A 14,891-nucleotide genomic window follows, 5' to 3' on the forward strand; every position below is an offset into this window, starting at 1 on the left:
CCGCCCAGGCCCCGGAGCAAGGCGAGGAAGCGGCGCGAAGGGCCCGCCTCCCGCCGCTCCCAACGCCGGCCGGGGGCGCGGGCTGCTGAGCCCGGGCAGGAGAAGCGCTCCGCCAGGTCATTCCCGGCCGAATAAGGGCTGGCGGCGGGGGAGAGCCTTTCGGGCGCTTTTGTGTCTCTCGTCTCAGGATGGGCTCAGGACACGCACACACAGAATGACAGAGTGGTTTAGGTTGGAAGGGACCACAATGGGCCATCTGCTCCAGCCTCCCTGCTCTAGCGGGCACACAGAACAGGGTTACATCCAGACTGTGCTCCAGTATCTCCAGTAAGAGATTCCACACCCGCTCTGGGCAAACTGTTCCAGTGCTCGGTCACTGCACACTGAACAGTTGTTCGTCACATTTAGGTGGAACTTCCTGTGCATCAGTTTCTGCCCATTGCCTCTTGTCCTATTGCTTGGGACCCCCGATAAGAGCCTGGCCCCATCCTCTTGGCACCATTGCTATAGATATGATAGACATTGACGAGGTCCCCTCTCAGCCGTCACTTCTCGAGACTGTACAGGCCCGGCTCCCTGAAGCCTTTCCTCATCAGAGAGATGCTCCAGTCCCTTAATCATCTTTATTGCCTTTCGCTGGACCCGCTCCAGGAGCTCCAGGTCTCTGTTGTACCAAGGAGCCCAGAACGGGACAGTAATGCTGGAAACAGCAGCGTTCCCCCCTCCTCTGACAATGGGCTGCTCCAACCTCCCCATGCCCGCCCACAGCCCTGGTTTTGCCGCGAAATTCGGTAAGGTGCGGGCAGCTCCACGCTAGGTTGCGGGGGGGGGAGGCGATGTGCCATTACTGGCGGCAGCCTCTGTCTGTATCACAAGTAGTAACCTGCACTATAATTCTTTCTCTAGTGTAGCAGGTCGAGCGGGGCGCGACCCTCACTTCGGGAATCCAGAGGTTTTATTTCCTTCCTCCTTTCCCTCTCTGTTCCGCATCCCCCCTTTCTGCCTTCGCTGGGCGCTCCCGTTGCGATCACGCCTCGCCATTGGCCAGAAAGCCCGGGAGAGCGCGCGCGCGCCGCTGGCTTTGGCGCGGAGCGCGGCGGTGTCTGTGGGGCTGTGCAGGTGGGTGGGGGCGGCCGGCGGGGGTCGCGGCTGCCGAGGGTCGCGGCTGCCGAGGGCAGCAAGGGGACGGGAACCTGAACCCGCCGGTCGGGGCTCGGCCGGTGGCGCAGCGCCCGCCGCGCTCATTCTTCTCTCCGACCCCCTGCCCCCAGGTAGGACCGCAGCTGGAGCCGCAGCAGCGCCATGTCGTCGCCAGCCTCCACTCCCAGCCGCCGACGGAGCAAGCGCGGCCGGGGCAGCAACCCCCCGACTCGTAAGTGCTGCCTTGGGACGGGGCCGGCGGGGTGGGCTCCCTTTCCCCGGGAGCGCTCTCCCATCCCCCGCCTCGGTCCGCCCGCTGCGGCGGCCTGGCTGTTGTAACTCCGGGTCCCCCGTGTCTCTTGCAGCACAAGATGCTCGCTCTCCTCCCTCCCAGAAGCGGCGCACAGACGACTCCACCTCCACCGGGGACCTGCAGCCCATGCCCACGTCCCCGCCCGCCGACGCGCAGAGCCCCGGCGCCGCCGACGCGCTGTTCTCCAGCCCGCCGCAGTTCCGGCACTCCGGTACGCGGGGCTGGGCCGGCTCCGTGCCTGTGCGGGGCCCGGGGATGCGGCCCGGGGACCGCCTACACAGCGCTGGGCCAGATCCGGCTGGAAAACACTCGGCGAAAACATGAGCGTTATCTCATGTTTCTCCTTTGAATTTAGTGTAATGGACCCTGCAGGAGTGCAGTCAGTGTCTGGGGGGCAGATCTCTACCGTAGCTTCCAGTTAGCATGGAAATACGTATCAGGGAATATACATTAGTTTTAAAATTTTATTTATAGAAAAATAATAAAACTGCTAGCACAGAAGGAACTAGTTGCTTGCCATAGAAAGCCATTTCTTGCTTTTATATATAGGTTTGTTTTTAATTCCAGTAACTGTTAATTGTGTCACTAGCTCTACCACCCCCAAAATACTAAGGAAAGTGTTTCATCTACAATTCTGTATGTTTTCATGCTTGAATTCCAGGGTAGTTTTAAAATCAGTACTGATGTAAAGTTTTATTTGAACTTTGTATCTTTGAGAAGAGCTGTTAATACAAAGAAAAGTTCTAGAGAGACTGGCAACACCTTTGTTGTGTGTTTTGACAAAACACTGGGCTTGACTGATGCTACTCATTTTATGACAGAGTTGAAGGACCAATGAGACAAATGCAGAGGCTCTAGATGTAAAATGTCTCAATAATCATTACAAACCCCTTCCTTTTGTAGCCATTCCTCTTGACTTTGACATCAGTTCACCTCTGACGTACGGCACACCCAGCTCCAGGGTGGAGGGTACCCCACGCAGCGGTGCCCGAGGAACTCCAGTCAGGCAGAGGCCGGATCTCGGCTCTGTCCGGAAAGCCAGACAAGTGGATCTACACTCGGATGGGGTAGGTGGATCTCTTACCTCTTGCATCTCACAACTTCTTTTTGAACATATAAATATTTGTATATGCTTAATTTGTTTCCATGCAGCTGGCTGAGGATACGGTAGCAACCGAGCAATCTCTTGGACAAAAGCTTGTTATTTGGGGAACAGATGTTAATGTGGCCTCGTGCAAAGAAAAATTCCAGGTGGGTTTTGTTTCTTCCTCTTTTTTAAATGAAAAGCTAGTTTGATTTAAACAAATATTAGTTGAATCTGGTACAAAGGAGGTGTTTGTACTGCTAAATTCTGTTAATTTTTCCTGTCTTTCTTCTGCCTCTGACATCAGAGATTTCTCCAGCGCTTTATTGATCCACTGGATAAAGAGGATGAAGACATTGGCCTGGATCTTAATGAGCCACGCTATATGCAACGACTTCAAGAGGTACTTATAATGCAGTAATTTGTTATTCAGATTTTCTTTTTTCATTCTTGCGTGCCATTGAGCTAAAGATTTCCTAACTCCCTTGCAGATTAATGTGGTTGGGGAACCATTCCTGAATGTAAATTGTGACCATCTAAGATCATTTGATGAAAATCTCTACAGGCAACTGATCTGCTATCCTCAGGTGAAATACTGCACTTGTTTTCTGGCTTTCAGGTGGTTCTTTCATATTCTGGGTTTTAAAATTCTGGTTTAAAAGCAGGGCATACTGTGTGTGTTCAGTACTTTTTTTCATGAATATAAGATACCTTGTTTCATAGCAGATGATCATAGAAACAGTGAGTACCTTATGCATGCAAAGGTGGAGTTGTGTGCTTCTACTCCTTGCAACACTCAAGTGAATGAATAAATAAATATGATCCAAACAGCAGGTTTTGTGTTATGTAGGAAAATGTTTAGCTGCTGTAACTTTTAGTCATTACTGGCTGTTCAGCACATAGAATGCTTTATGCATAATTACTTCATTCTGTGATTTAACATGTAAGCTCTTTCTAATACAGGAAGTTATCCCAACATTTGACATGGCTGCCAATGAGATCTTTTTTGATCGTTACCCTGATTCAATACTAGAGCATCAAATTCAAGTAAGGCCATATAATGCACTGAAGACCAGGAATATGAGAAATCTAAACCCTGAAGGTAAATTTTTTGCTTACCATGTTAGAAAAGAATCTTGAGCTTTCCATAAACTTAGTGAATACTAACATAAGACTATATAAAACTGTACTTGTGGTCCATCCAGACCAGTATCTTCCATTCATGTCTGTTTCAGGAGAACATGCTTTAAAGCCCAAATCAAAAATAATCTTATCCATAAAGGAAATATTCCTATAATCAGCTACTTGTGTTCTTAGTTCTGGAAGTGCAAAGGATTCTTTCTTTTGTATTGTGCATTTATGATTCTTTTTGCTTGAACAAAATAGTAGTAACCTGTCTGTCTACCTTCTTCCTAAAAACTGTTGTAAGGTGAAATTTTGAAGGTTGTTTTAATTTTAAGAGTGTGAGGTCATGACATGAATCCCTGTATTTTTGCAGACATTGATCAACTCATCACCATCAGTGGCATGGTCATCAGAAGCTCCCAGTTAATTCCTGAGATGCAGGAAGCATTCTTTAGGTGCCAGGTTTGCGCTTTCACCACCAGAGTGGAAATTGACCGTGGCAGGATTGCTGAACCATCGGTGTGCAAGAACTGTAACACAACGCACAGCATGGCGCTGATCCACAACAGATCCATGTTCTCTGACAAACAGATGGTACGTTGGCTTAGGTAGTGGCTAAAATGAAAGAATTGCTAGTTTTTGCTCCCCCACCCTCCTAAAATCATCAACAGCATGAGTTAAGTTTGTTGAGATTGAATGCTTTGAAAAGAAAAAGTGTTTTGGAACATGGAAATGGGTGAAACTTAGTGAAACAGTCTACTTTGGAGAAGAAATGTATTAGAAGGATGAAATTAAGGATGTACATCTCTTAATGCTTCTGTATGGCAGCCCCTTTATATACAGTATGTCCCCTTCTGTCTAGACTAGGGGAACCTTGTTTGTAGCAGCATTTTATCCATGGCAGTAGCAATACCAGAATTCTAATTTTCATAATGAGATTTCTTGTAATCAGTAATCAGTTTTGCTGTTTTGGTGGGGATATTTTGTTCTTAAGCAATTTTCCTTATTCAAAATGATGCTAAAGACTGTGTTAATACAAAATCCCTGTTGTATGCTCAGTGGAAAAGCTCTGCTTTTTTACAACTGAAACTTACATGGTGTTTTTGCTAGATCAAACTGCAGGAGTCTCCTGAAGATATGCCAGCTGGACAGACGCCACATACAGTGGCACTCTTTGCTCACAATGACCTTGTTGATAAAGTTCAGCCAGGTGACAGAGTTAATGTCACAGGTAAAATCTGGTTTTCTATTTTTAAACTTTGTTTTATTATTATTATTATATTATTTTTTTTTTTTTTCATTCTAGTATTTCTATTTTTCTTTTTCATTGATCTTAACTGGACTCTTCCTTTGTAAAGCCACTTAGTTATCTTTGAAAAGTCACAATGACTGGCTAAATTTCTAGAAAAAAAAGCCAATGGCTCTCCCTACAGTGAGGAGGAGACCTGGGGAACTGCAGACCAGTCAGCTTCATCTTGAGCCCTGGGAAAGGTGATAGAACCAATAATCCTGGGACAGTGTTCTACACCCTCAGCAAACTTGCAGACAAAAACAAAACTGGAAGGAAGCAGTGCTTGATGGACCATGGCTGTGGTGCCAGCACTCTCCTGGGCTGTATTAGGAGTGTTCCCAGCAGGTTGAGGGAGTACTGGGTCCAGTTGTGTGGTCTCCCAGGGTGAGGGAAACACGAACATACAGGAGTGAATTCAGCAAAGGGCTATGACGATAACAGAAGCCTTGGTCATGCATGGAAAGGGTGAGAAAGCTGTGACTGCTTAGCCTGGAGAACAGAAGGCTTGGGGGAATCTTAGCAGCATGTTTAGAAACCCCTGGTTAGGTGTGGGTGAAGGGGTGGTTGTGTCAAGAAGACAAAGCCAGTTTGTTCTTACTGATGCTCAGTGGCACACAGAGGGCACAAGCTGAAATACAGGCAATTCTGGTTAAAAATAAGAACTTTTTTACTGTTTGTGTGGTCGAGCCTCATCACAGGTTGACTGGCAAGGCTGTGTGGAGTCTTTGTCCTTAGAGATACTCAAAACCTAATGGGACACAGCCTTTGGCAAGCAGTGGGCTCCAGCTGACTCCACTTTGACTCCACGATTGGGCTAGACATCCCCAGGCTGTCTGACCTTGATTCCTTTATTCTGAAGCTGCAGCTGAAGAAGAGACTCTTAAATACAGTATCTTAAATAGTGTCTGCAATCAGGACAGTGATAATGTAGAGTAAGTCTTGTGATACTGCAGCAACATATTATAAACTGCTCAGCTTAAAAACAACTGCTGTAAAAAAAACCCAAGCTGTTTGAAATTCAATAGAAAGCTCTTTTTAAACTTGGCACTTATAAAGAGGCGGAAAGGCTGACTGGAGTGGGAATTTCAAAGGCATCAAACCTTAGTTTTTTTTCAAAAATGCTTTTATTGTTGAGAACACTTTTGGTGCACATGTAAAGCATGTATGTCCATCTGCAAAAATGGGTCTGGGTGACTTAAATATGGCTTCTACATGACTTACAGTGAGAAATTAGATGACAGAGTACTTAGGCTGTTTAGAAAAGCTCTACCTTTCCTGGGAACTTGTAAAATTTTTAGGGTTTGGAATGAGTGTGTTTCTCCATATCTAATGCTGTGATGGAAATTTGTATTTAGGCATTTACAGGGCAGTCCCCATCCGAGTTAATCCCCGTGTCAGCAGCGTGAAATCCGTGTACAGGACCCACATTGATGTCATACACTACCGTAAGACAGACTCCAAACGCCTGCACGGTGTTGATGAGGAAACTGAGCAAAAGAGGTTTACAGAGGAACGTGTGGAATTGCTCAAAGAGCTTTCTAAAAAAGCAGACATCTATGAGAGGCTTGCTTTAGCTCTGGCTCCAAGTATCTATGAGCATGAAGATATCAAAAAGGTGAAAAGTTCTTTATTTCTCTTGCAAGACGTGTACTTTTATGTGTATGTATTTGTAGTTACTGTTTTTTGTTAATGTATCTTGAAACTTAAAAAGCTGTTATCTTCAGCAGTCTTAAAATGTCATGGTCTTGTCAGGGTGGAGTTGGTTGTAAGTGTATCATAATTCTTTTCAAGCTATTAAGGAATGTTAATTACAGGACGCTAATTGAAAATGTAGGAAGGCAGCAGAACTGGGAAAACTTAATTGCAGGATGTATCTTGGACATTTCTTGGAAATTCAGATTACTGATTATTAAAGGAAAGTAAGTACCTGTAACATAGTAACTAACTGTGCTTGCTGAGAAGAGGCATCCACAAGGGAAGAGTGGCTTCAAAACGACATATGGTTGACTCTGAATTATGGAGTATCAAAACGTTTACTTGGATGTATCCAAGGAGGGACTGTTCCAATAAAGTGTCAACTGAGGTACTAGAACATTGTGAAAACTGCAATCAGTAGGAGGTCTCAAGTTACTGCTAGACAACAAACACTCCTCTTCCAAGTATATTCCTTTGAGGTTTTTTTAATAGAGTTATACATTATTATTGTTCACAAGTTCCTGAAAGTATAATTCAAAACCATACAATGATTTATTTGTGAAATGGGAGCACAGTAATGACAGTTCCTTTTGTTGTTACCTTCTCAACATGCTAATAAAGGCACATCAAGTCTAGGGGGTAGAGTTGAGGAAAACTAAGGACCCTTCATCAAAGGGATTCTTCAGGTTCCAACCAAAATCTGGTTACAGCAACATACAAAATTTCTGTCTTTAATGCTTGGAACCATGCAGATACATTGAGTTGTGTTAATTTTAGCAGTGTTTGTTTTTTGTATGTTTCAGCTGAACAGTTGTATTTGCTCTGTTACATCTATACAATTGATAATTTCATTTTTATAGGGTATTCTGCTTCAGCTATTTGGCGGATCAAGAAAGGATTTTACTCACACGGGAAGAGGGAATTTTCGTGCAGAGATCAACATTCTTCTCTGTGGTGATCCTGGTACTAGCAAATCCCAGCTGCTCCAGTATGTGTACAACCTGGTTCCTCGAGGCCAGTATACTTCTGGCAAAGGCTCAAGTGCAGTTGGTCTTACTGCATACGTGATGAAGGATCCAGAAACACGGCAGCTGGTTCTTCAGACAGGAGCTCTAGTACTCAGTGACAATGGCATTTGCTGCATTGATGAGTTTGATAAAATGAATGAAAGCACAAGGTCAGTTCTACATGAAGTAATGGAACAACAGACGCTCTCCATTGCAAAGGTAAATTAAACTGAAGTTATTCCTAGGGGATTTTGCTTTTGCTTTACTCAGAGGCTTTCACAATGCAGTTTTTGACCACAGAATCCACCTAATAACATTGGTGATCTCATGGAATTGGAGGGAGGTTTTGGTGGCACAGCTGCAGCTGGTTTCAGAAATGTTTTTCCTTTTGACAGGCTGGAATTATTTGCCAATTGAATGCTCGTACATCTATCCTAGCAGCAGCTAATCCTATAGAATCACAGTGGAACCCAAAAAAGACAACTATTGAAAACATTCAGCTTCCTCATACGCTGCTGTCAAGGTACTGAACTGCACTGCATGTATAATTTTTAGGGAATGTTACACTTCCTCTTCTGAAAATCATTACATAGAATATAACAGGACTACTGTGCTGTTCACAACCTAATGGAAAACTTTTACAGCACATACTTTATATGCCATCCTTACAATATCTATGTGAGCACAGGAGTGCCTTTTAGTATTTACATGTTGACCTTGAAGAGCAGGTGTGATAAGATCTGTAGGATCTCTTATTTAATTCTATGTTGTTTCATAATCATCTCCTAGAAAAGAACTGCTCTGAAACTTAAGAGTATTGATAACTGTAACAAAAATTCAGGATGCTTTTCTTAGTGCCATAAAGATTTCGAAGTGAAACTCTGAAGATCAGGAACATGGCAGCAGAGGTGGTAGAGTCCTAAGATCTGTGCCTGCTTCTTGCTGTTTTGTAAAATTCATCTGAGGAGGTAGCAGTGCTGGTCAGTCATTTGGGCAATAGTTGTTAGAGCCACATTTAGTGCTTGCTGACAGGAAATTCAACTACATGCTGGAGTTGCATCTTTTTAAGAATTTCCACAGTAACTGGAAATTTGAAGTACACTCATGCTATACTGGATATCCTGAGAACACTTATGGCTTCAATTTCAATTAAGAACTGCTAGGCTTGAGCAGCATCTCAATTCCACAATTTATTGGATTTAACCCTAGAAAAATAAATTATTGGCTGGCTAAAAATGCATTATCCGTGTCTGCTTATAGTTGAGACTAATTGAATATATTGTTTGTAAAATTATAAACCATTTTATTCAGGATTAAACTGCAAGTGCTTTTTGAATTGTAATTTTATTTAGTTGCATTTTTCTGCAGTTGTATTTCAGGGCAGTATCTTTAGCAGCAAGTTCCATGCATTTGTTATGTGTGTGGGATTTTTTGTTTGTGGCAGTTGCAACTTTCTTTTTGGGGGGTGTGGGGTGTGGATTTTTTAAGGAAACAAAATATGTCAGCCTTGAACACGGACTCTGAATTTTGCAGAATGTACTCTGCTTTCAAAATTTCAAGTCTATAGGGTGTAAGCAAATTCATTGTGTTGTTCTGTACCGTGAGAATTCTAGAAAAGTTTTTTTTCTGCTGTGAGAAAGCAATTTCTACTGAGAGTAGGAATTAAGTCTGGTAACTCTTACCTGTACTTAGTATGTCGAATCTTTGTAACCCAAGTACTTAAATGACAAGGAAGTATACACACTAATACTGGATGTTATCCCATTCAGATTTGACTTGATCTTTTTGATGTTGGATCCCCGTGATGAAGCTTATGACAGACGCCTTGCTCGCCATTTGGTTTCACTGTACTACCAAACTGAAGAAAAGATGGAGGAGGAATACATGGATATGGCAGTATTGAGGGATTACATTGCATATGCTCGCAGCTATGTAAATCCCAGATTAGGTGAAGAAGCAGGCCAAGCCCTTATTGAGGTAAAGGAATTGCTGCTTAGAATGATCAGAGTCTTTACTGACTTGTCAGAAGTGGTGAGATTCCCTTGTACACACTCTATCTACATAACAACCTTCTGTAAGATCCTTTTAAAAAAAGGTCTTTAATGGAGAGAGGAATCAGATGAGTCATTCTGCATTCTAATGTTTAGCTTTCAGATATGTTGGTTGGGTTCCATCACCTAAAACGCATTAAAGTCTACAAAAGCAAAATGTGTCATCACAGACACGAGTACTGCTATATAATGATGTCGCTGTCGAGGCAGTCACGACACAAAGCAGAGACCACAAGCAGTCTCAGATGGCAACTCTTTATTATTGAACATGGCTGACCTTTTATACACTTAACAATTGTTTATGCTTCTTCTACCCTAACTATTGGCCACAATAAATCAACATAACACTATTGGTGAAAAGTTACAGTGACTTCAGCTAACTTTCTAAACATACTTCATCCAGCTGCAAAGTTCTCTTCTTATCTTTCTTCACTTCCTCACTTCTCTTGGTCTCCTTGGTGACAGCCTTGGAGAGAGCTCCTTATCAGCTTCTTCTTGCTTCTCAACTTCTCGCTCCTTTAGCTAACAGGCCTCCTGTTAGCCCCTTCCACATAACACTAATCCAGAATTCTAAAGTGATTCAAAACATGATTAATTACCATGGTTTAATTGTTTTATAATGGAAAAAAATTTATTTGATGTGGTTATTCATCACTGCAGATGAACTGTGGAGGTGTGTGAGCAGAAATACAGTATTTGGAAAGGCTTGCCAGAATTGCTCACATTCTGAAGTAAGAGGTGGGGGATGCAGGGGAGCGAAGAGGAATTAAGAGGCAGTGGACGATGTAACATGTGTCCCTCGCAGGCGTACGTGGACATGAGGAAGATCGGCAGCGGCAGGGGAATGGTGTCGGCGTACCCGCGGCAGCTGGAGTCCCTGATCCGGCTGGCCGAGGCGCACGCCAAGGTGCGCTTCTCCGACAAGGTGGAGACTGTCGACGTGGAGGAAGCGAAACGCCTCCACCGGGAAGCGCTGAAACAATCTGCTACGGACCCAAAGACCGGCATTGTGGACATATCCATTCTCACCACAGGTTTGTGCTTCCGTGGCGTTAAAGCAGGGACGCTGTTGGGATTTTTGTGGCTTTTGAAATGTAACTTAACCTCTCCTCCTTAGCTGATTGCTAAAAGGTGTTTTGTTTGCTTTTCCCAGGAATGAGCGCAACAGCTCGTAAGCGGAAAGAGGAATTGGCTCAAGCCTTAAGGAAGCTCATCCAATCCAAGGGTAAAGCACCATCTTTGAAGTACCAGCAGCTTTTGGATGATCTCCGAGCACAGTCTGATATAGTAAGTTTCCTGCTTTGTTTTTACATTTCCATTAATGTTTAAAAGCATTTTTTTCCAAATGAACATTCTCGTTCTCAAATCACATTAGAAATAATATAATTCTCAAATTATGGAAGGAAATGGAAACACAAATTATTTGTTAGTATGACTAAAAAGCCAGTTCATTTGCAGACAAATGAGTTGAATTTGCTGTACCTTAGTTTATTCTGGCTTCTGGAATTAGCAAACTCAGCTTTAGGGTTCCGGGCCAGGCTTCAATTCTCACATAGAATGAAAACTTCAAATAAAAATATTAGAAAGTTGATAGAAAGTATAGCATTTTTACTATGTTTGAAGTGTTTTCCCCATCTTAGTTTGATCTGCTCCTTTTCTTTAAGGCTGTCACGAAGGAAATGTTTGAAGAAGCACTTCGTGCCTTGGCTGATGAAGACTTCCTGACTGTGACTGGAAAGACAGTGAGGCTGCTGTGAGTTACCCTGTGCTTGAGAGCCTGCTGTCACGACTTGTACTTCGCCTTACTCAAGATAGTGTCAGCCTGCAAGGTCTTTGAGATTTGGGACTATCATAGCCTTTCCCTGCCAGCCAAGTGCCATGGCTCCTCTTTGCCTTACTGTATTGCCACTGCAGGATTTTCACAGCTTGGGCTATCATTTGCTAGGACAAGGGAGGGTAGTCATTAAGTGGCATCACTGTCATTATCACTGTCAAGATTTTCTGGAAATCCTCATGTCAACAATACTATTTACATTTTAGCTAAATGTAATCAATAATATGGCAAGGGCTTTGTGTTTTTATGATGTTTTTTAGAGCACGGTAACAATACTGCCTGTATTTCCATTTGAATTGTAAAAACTCAAATGACTTTTTAGTAATTGCAATTTTTACTGTTAGTATTGCAGTAAGCTGAAATAAAATTATTTGACTTTAAAAGGACTCTTGTGTTCATTTCAAGTACAAGTCAGCATATCCTGTGCTGATTTTCCATCTGGAATTCTGCAATTTTTTGGAAGTTCTTTTTGAGAGCATGAAAGGCGCTCTGCTTTTTGGGGATTTTTTTGTTTGAGCTGAGTGTACTGTGGAAGTATCCCCAAGGTAAAAAAGATAGATTCTACTTGAAATGACATTTCTTTACTTCAATTTTAAGTATGAGTGGTTTCTTTACTTCAGTTTTAGATCTGACTAATTAAGACTATCCATCTTTGGTGTAATGACATATAATCAGTCCTGAAAGAAGAAGGTCTTGTAGCTTGTTTACAATAATATTCCCAAGGGCATGGTATGGGTGTTTTTTTAATAGAAAAATATGAGGCTATGTCAACCTTCCTCAGCTGTACAAAGCAGCATGATTGCTTTATGTCTTCTTTTTTATTTAAGTGCAATGAGCAGGTTAGAATCCTTGCATAACTGTTTCAGCCAAACTTGAAGTTGGATGTTACTGAAAAATATTCCGAACTGTACTCTGCCTTCACTTCATGAAGAGGGAAAAAGAATAATCCATCTGTTTACTTACTTGAAGTGATCTTGGATTATACTGTGTTCATCCCAAAAGAATGATAGGTCTTTCTCCAATCATTAGACATTCCTGAGACAGATGTCTACATTGTCCACACTGCTTACAGTTGATGAAATAAAAAACTACCTATCAAAGATCACCATCAGAAATAGATTTTTATTAAGCAGGTTTACCACAGCATGCTATGGGGAGAAGAACCCAGCAGCAACACATTGTGAACTGAGTAAACTTTTCTGAAAATAAGTGCCTACACAGCAGCCATAAGGTTGCCCTAGACTTCTCAGAACAATGGGATTTAGTGTGACCATTCTAGGCATCTTCTATCTACTGATCATACTGAAAGTAGTCACATTTGGGTATGCTATGAATTTTCAGGTAGGCCTCAGCATTTGAAGTTTTTTACTCCAGAGACGCACGAAGAAATGTGTAGAAATCGAAGGGAGACGACCCATCCTTTGATCAGCATCGAACTCCGATTTATTGATCTATCAGGCACTTTTTATAACAGTGTTAATTAAGCTCATACATATTGCAAAACCCAAGCTCATCATAGGCTACAGATAAAACATTGATCCCTCCTTTTGTTTTCAATACCTGTGGTTTGTTATTGAAACCAAGATTTGTGTTCTCACCCTGGTATGAATGGTTCTCAAAACCTCCATGTCTGTTCCCAAAACAGCCAAGGACAGGATATTTACTTGTTATTATAAAACAACCTGAGAACTTCTGCTGTTTACATAAACGTGCCTGAGAACTTTTGTTGTTTACAGAAACAGGCTTTGAGAATTTGCTCCTCACAGCTGCCTTTTACTTTTCCATCAGCTGTATATGATTATGGCATGACTGAACAAAACTCTATAAGCCATTTCTGAGCAAAATTCTCCAACAGAAATGGAATAATAAATTTTGCTAATTGCACACACATTTTCTTCCTCATCCATGAACAGACTGAAGATGTGAGGAAATTAGGCCTTTTTGCACGCTGTGAGGTGCTGAGTTAACATTCAAGACAAATGTAGTGTAACTGGTGACTGAGATCTAAAAAGCCGCACTTGCTGTGCAGCTCTTGGAAGGGTCAGGGAAAAGTGCACCATAATGAAACACACAGTGTCTGGAGAAAGACCAGAAGAAATTAATAAGATGTTGGGGGAAGTCAGTGAATCAGTTGGTCAGTGTTATCTCTGAAGCTCTAACACAAGTGTGCTTTCAGATATGGGAGAGGGATCAGACTCTTAAAGGCATCTCTGCAAAATGGAGACAAGTCTGAGAAGCTCAATTACAGCCTCCACACAGGCCATAGCTAAAATGCATGGATGCTGTAGTGTGCTTTCCAGGACACAGACTTGGGAGGAAAGCGGTGACACCTTTTAGCTGTAAACTTGACTGATGCAGCTCATACTACAGCTTCATAAAGATCATTCAAGAAAGAAGATCCCACAAATCTGGGGAGGGATCACAACAGACAGCTGGGGAAGAACGAGCATTCCGAAACTATTTCCGCTGTGTGGTCAAGATACATTGATTCAGGTCTCTAACCACTGTTCATCCATTGTGGGCTGCTTTTGGGTATTGTACAGTTAATTTTCTTTACAGCGGCTGTTGTGGGGATGTATTTTAAATCTGTGCTGAACACAGGGTTGATAATAAAGAGATGCGTTTGTTATTGCTGAGCAGGGCTTGTACAGAGCCAAGGCCTTTTCTGCTTCTCGTATTTCCATGCTGGCATGGGAGGTAGAGGGGAGACAGCCAGGAGAGGTGACTCCAACTGACCAAAGGCATATTCCAGACCATACAACAACATGCCCAGTATATAACATGGGGGCAAGAAGGAGAAAAGGGGGTGACATTTGAAGTGATATCATTTGCCTTCCCAAGTAACCATTATATGATGGGGCCCTGCTCTCCTGGGGATGGCTGGACACCTGCCTGCCCATGGGAAGCAGTGAGTTAATTCCTTGTTCTGCTTTGTGTGCATGGCTTTTGCCTTCCCTGTTAAACTGCCTTTATTTCAACCACTGAGCTCTCCAGCTTTTACTCTTGTAATTGTCTCCCTGCTGGTGGGGGAGTGAGTGAGCAACTGTGTAGAGCTTGTTGACTGGCTGGGGTTAAACCACGACATGTTGTTTTTCATTGGGCATGGAAAATGTTGTACTGCAGAATTCTCTTCCTGCTTAATTTAACTTACACTGTCCAGGAAGTCAAATGTTACAATAGATGATTGACCTATACAGTTATATAAGCCTGATTTAGGTAGTAAGGACAGAGGAAGAAAAGGAGGAAGCAAAAAAAATCAGTTTTACTCCAATGAAAACAAAACGAACATTTTACAGAAATAGTTACAGATTTTGTTTGGTAGTGTGGATGAACTCCTGTCTGGCAAAACAT

The 14,891-nt window shown here is 42.8% G+C and overlaps 1 protein-coding gene across 1 annotated transcript; it reads left to right on the forward strand.

Moving 5' to 3' along the window:
* Positions 1 to 1,054: 1,054 nt before the first annotated feature.
* MCM4 (minichromosome maintenance complex component 4) lies at positions 1,055 to 11,896 on the forward strand. Its single transcript, XM_058024302.1, has 17 exons — positions 1,055 to 1,119; positions 1,272 to 1,372; positions 1,506 to 1,664; positions 2,357 to 2,520; positions 2,606 to 2,704; positions 2,845 to 2,940; positions 3,029 to 3,124; positions 3,501 to 3,639; positions 4,036 to 4,256; positions 4,773 to 4,893; positions 6,309 to 6,568; positions 7,509 to 7,874; positions 8,051 to 8,178; positions 9,425 to 9,632; positions 10,512 to 10,740; positions 10,860 to 10,993; positions 11,371 to 11,896. Exons 2-17 carry the CDS (start codon positions 1,303 to 1,305, stop codon positions 11,461 to 11,463), a joined length of 2,583 nt encoding a protein of 860 aa, XP_057880285.1. The 5' UTR covers positions 1,055 to 1,119; positions 1,272 to 1,302; the 3' UTR covers positions 11,464 to 11,896.
* Positions 11,897 to 14,891: the final 2,995 nt, after the last annotated feature.

Source organism: Melospiza georgiana, chromosome 1, assembly GCF_028018845.1.
Source record: "Melospiza georgiana isolate bMelGeo1 chromosome 1, bMelGeo1.pri, whole genome shotgun sequence".
NCBI lineage: Eukaryota > Metazoa > Chordata > Aves > Passeriformes > Passerellidae > Melospiza > Melospiza georgiana.